At 32.1% G+C, this 3,895-nt stretch overlaps 1 protein-coding gene across 1 annotated transcript; it reads right to left on the bottom strand.

Annotated features, from left to right (window-relative positions):
- LOC119677239 lies at positions 1–2,059 on the bottom strand (the record flags this gene model as incomplete). Its single annotated transcript, XM_038088511.1, has 3 exons — positions 896–2,059; positions 535–836; positions 1–465 (listed from the first exon to the last, which is right to left on the bottom strand). Coding segments are annotated over exons 1-3 (1,776 nt in total), but the record flags the coding sequence as incomplete, so codon positions are not given.
- Positions 2,060–3,895: the final 1,836 nt, after the last annotated feature.

Raw genomic sequence — 3,895 nt, forward strand, 5'->3', positions numbered from 1 at the left:
TGTTGTACTTGTAGCATTAGCATTAGCATTTGTGATAGTTGATGTGTTGATTTCTTTGGTATTTTTACAGCAACCGCTGCCATGCTCATGTTCCACCAAGTCATTATATGTCGATCTTACTTTACCTGTGCGTCTAATAGAGTGTCCACGTCGACAGCGACGGCGCCCTAATGTCATGGCTGGGTAAAGCGAATCCTTCTGACAACATGATTTCATTTCCGGTTCATTTGTCTCTTCAATCTCATCGCCATCTTCCTCACCAATAGCTTCTTCAATCGCCATCAACTTTGGTGCAGATTTGGAACGTTCCAATGGTGGCCGATAATTGTTACCACCGACACTTAAAAGTATTTTGCGGCGCGGCAAACTTGGATTATCATAAGCTGCATTAGCAAGACTGAGACGAGCATTCTGCTTAAGAATTTTTTCACGTTTAAATTCACGTAGAGCGCTCTCTAAGTTTTCCTGGAGAACAAAATAAAATTGTTATTCAAAATATTATTCGTAGATCAATCTTATGTAAGATTTATTTACCTTCAGAGTATTGCATAATTCTTGCACAACTTTCTCCTTGCTGCATAGCACTGCATGACAACGTAATTCATGCTTAAGTTTGCGTCCTTCGTGCCGATATACCCAACAAAATACACGTGGATAATTTTTTGGTGCACAGCAATGTGTAATCCGATTCGCCCAATATTCTGTCAGTCCATGTTGTCTAGTGGTTGCTTTTAAGCCGGAAGCACAAACTTTAATACGCATAATAACATCTGGTTTATTGTTTTGAGTATAGTTTCGCCAAAGTGTATTCAGTTGTTTCTCAACACAACCTTCACCTAAAAGGAAAATAGATACTCTCAAATATTTGTAAAAAAAATTTATTTTCTTTGCTTACCTTTGGCCCAACCAGTAAGCACGTTGCCCAAATAAGACACCTTAAACTCTGGATCTGGTGAACTGATCTCTACGCTATGTGTGCGTTTAAACCACAATTTACCCAAACCACGTGAAATGGTACGAAAGGCTTTGGCACCCAAATCTTCATTGCGATCCTCCTGCACATGCGTTACGCTTACTAATTCATTGCGACTACCGCCAAACAAATCACGAGAGTCTGTTGTCAATGTTATGACACCATTTGCGACCACATCACCGTCTTCCTTAGCGTATTTCTTGAAACGCTCCAGGTAGGCACCGTTGCTACGTCGCCGTCCACCAAACGTGTTGAATTTGGCACCATCGCCACGGTTTTGTCGTTTTTGCTCCTCTTTTTCAACTTTTTCAATTTTTTTGGCATTGTAAGTGTTGCCAAGTAAACGCGCAATTGAAGAGCTTTTGACAAATTTGTGTTGTCGCGGTGGTGTGCCAATTGGTACAGGCGGTTCACTGTACACATTAGTTGTTGGTGTTGTTTGAGTGCAACTTATGGATGCGTTTTGTGTACCATTTTCCTTTTCTGTTGGTGTTGGTCTTACAGTTGCAGTAGTAAAGGCAGTAGCCTTTTGATTACTCTTTTTACTACTAAATGAAAATAATGACAAACGTTCTTTTGTTGTTTGTTTCTTTAGTTCCGTATTTTCACCACTTTTCGTTTTATTGTTGTTATTTTTTGTTGAATTGTTTATTGTTGTTGTTGTTTGCGTATTTGGCACATAATTTTGTATGTTATGTGTGGAATTTTTGGCAGATTTTGGCACATTTTCGCTATTTAACAAAACTCTATTGTCTGCTTTTTTGTTGGTACTTACTTTATTGGCGTTATAATTAGTATTATTATCAATATTGTTGTTATTGTAAATATTGTTGCACTTGGTCAATACAAAATCGACTTCATCTTTGGATTCATTTATTAATAAAGCAGCAGTATTGTTGCTTGTCTCACAATTATTTCTATTAGTGGCCATTTTGTTTTGACTTTATATGAAAAAATTATTGTTGTAGCCTTTTATTAATTGTTTTTTTTTTTTTGATAAATTTTTTAGCACTTAATGCTGATTGGCGACCGATGGTTAAGATTACCATTCACAAATCTTTTGTTTAATATTAACTTCAAATTTGATTATTTATATCATTATCACAATGGGCATAAGCATTAAGTTTGAAAACGTATGAAGTACGAGGAAAGATCTGCAATTGATAAGAAAACATTCATCAGACAATTGAAATAAAATATTTATTAGATAAGATAAATTTCAATTCATTTAAATTTAAAAATAAATAAATATATGCAAAATTTGAGTTTTATGAACAATATAGTATATATACATATTTATAATAAATATATATATGTTAATATAATAAATATTAGTATAACTGATGAGAAAAAATATATACATAAAAAATAGGTTTTATTTTTTTAAGAATATTAATTTTTATTTCGAGCGTTTATTTTTTGTATATTTTTATACAGCGGTCAAAAAAAGTATTCGACATTAACTAAATTTTTGTTAAATGTTGTAATAATAACAAAAAGAAACAGAAAAATGAAAAAAAAAAATAATGCAATTTTAAACATTTGTATTCTGTTTATTTGTTTTAATTGTTTTTACTCCAAAAATTTAAAAATATAATAACAAAAAAAGCAATTCTATTGCGGAATATTAAAAATAAAGCAAAAAAAGTATTCGACATTTATGCAATAAACTGCAATTTTGGTTAGCAAAAAAGGGGGAAATCCAATTTTTCCAATTGTTTTCTATGAAGAAAGCAGCGTTTGGCTCCTTATTATAAAGCGTTTTCTGAAGTGGAGTCGTAATATGTTCCCTTAATGGATGGTAAGGGAACAGAAGTTTCTGAAAAAGTGTTAAAGTATTTGTAATTAAACATTATAAAAATGGATTAAGTGAAAAAAAATTGGTGAAATAGTAAATAGACCAAGAACTACCATATAATAATATTATAAAAAAATGGAAAATGAAAACGAAATGGGTCGAAAATAATCAAACATTCGGTCGGCGTAAAGCACTTTTCAAATCTGATGAGCAGTGGTTAGTACGCCAAATTCAAAAAAAAATTCCAAAAGAAATACCACAATTTTTTTATAATAACGTTAAGGAATATTTGGGAGAACAGGTCACATCACAAACTATTCGATATTCGCTTAAAATTAATGGTAATAGCCAGTGGCGTAACTACAGGGAAGCAACTGGAAGCAACGCTTTCGGGCCCCCGAATTTAGGGGGCCCACTATAAATTTTTGTATTCATTGTATTTCTTTTTAATAAATTTTCAAAAGTGGGACGAAACGTTTTTTGTTGGAATAACTTCATATTGCATTTTATAAAAGATACGTAAATTTTAAATTTAAAGTACATAATATGTATGTACTTCAAATTTAAAATTTAAAGTACACAATATGTATGTACTTCAAATAAAATATTAAACCTATTTATGAAATAAAAAAGTTTTTCTAAGAAAAATATGTGTCTTGATCGAGAGTTTATATGGAAGCTATATCTAAATTTAAACCCATTTGAAAATAATTTTATACGTTGTCTTTTGCAAATATCAGTACTGTATACACCATATTCCATTTGAATACCTTTATTAAAAACGGAGAAACCTCATATACGATTGTTAAGTTTATATCACAGCTACAAAAAATAGACGTCCAATTTCAATCAAATCAAATGGTGAACAGGGTGCGCTCCCGAAAAGTATGTGTATAAAGTTTTATTCGAAGAGTTCAAAAGCTGAGAGAGTAGTTTGAACTGTAAAAGTATACTGATATATACTTAATGGTATTTCCGAAGTTTCCTTTAATGCGTTACGAAAATATTGACAAACCTTATATACCCTTTTTACATTTTTTCGTGTAAAGAGTATAAAAAGAGGGGCCCCTTAGTATGTTGGTAGGGGCCCCTTAGTTAGAATTTGCTTACAGGCCTAAAAAATG

This window comes from Teleopsis dalmanni, chromosome 2, assembly GCF_002237135.1.
Source record: "Teleopsis dalmanni isolate 2A chromosome 2, ASM223713v2, whole genome shotgun sequence".
Classification (NCBI taxonomy): Eukaryota; Metazoa; Arthropoda; class Insecta; order Diptera; family Diopsidae; genus Teleopsis; species Teleopsis dalmanni.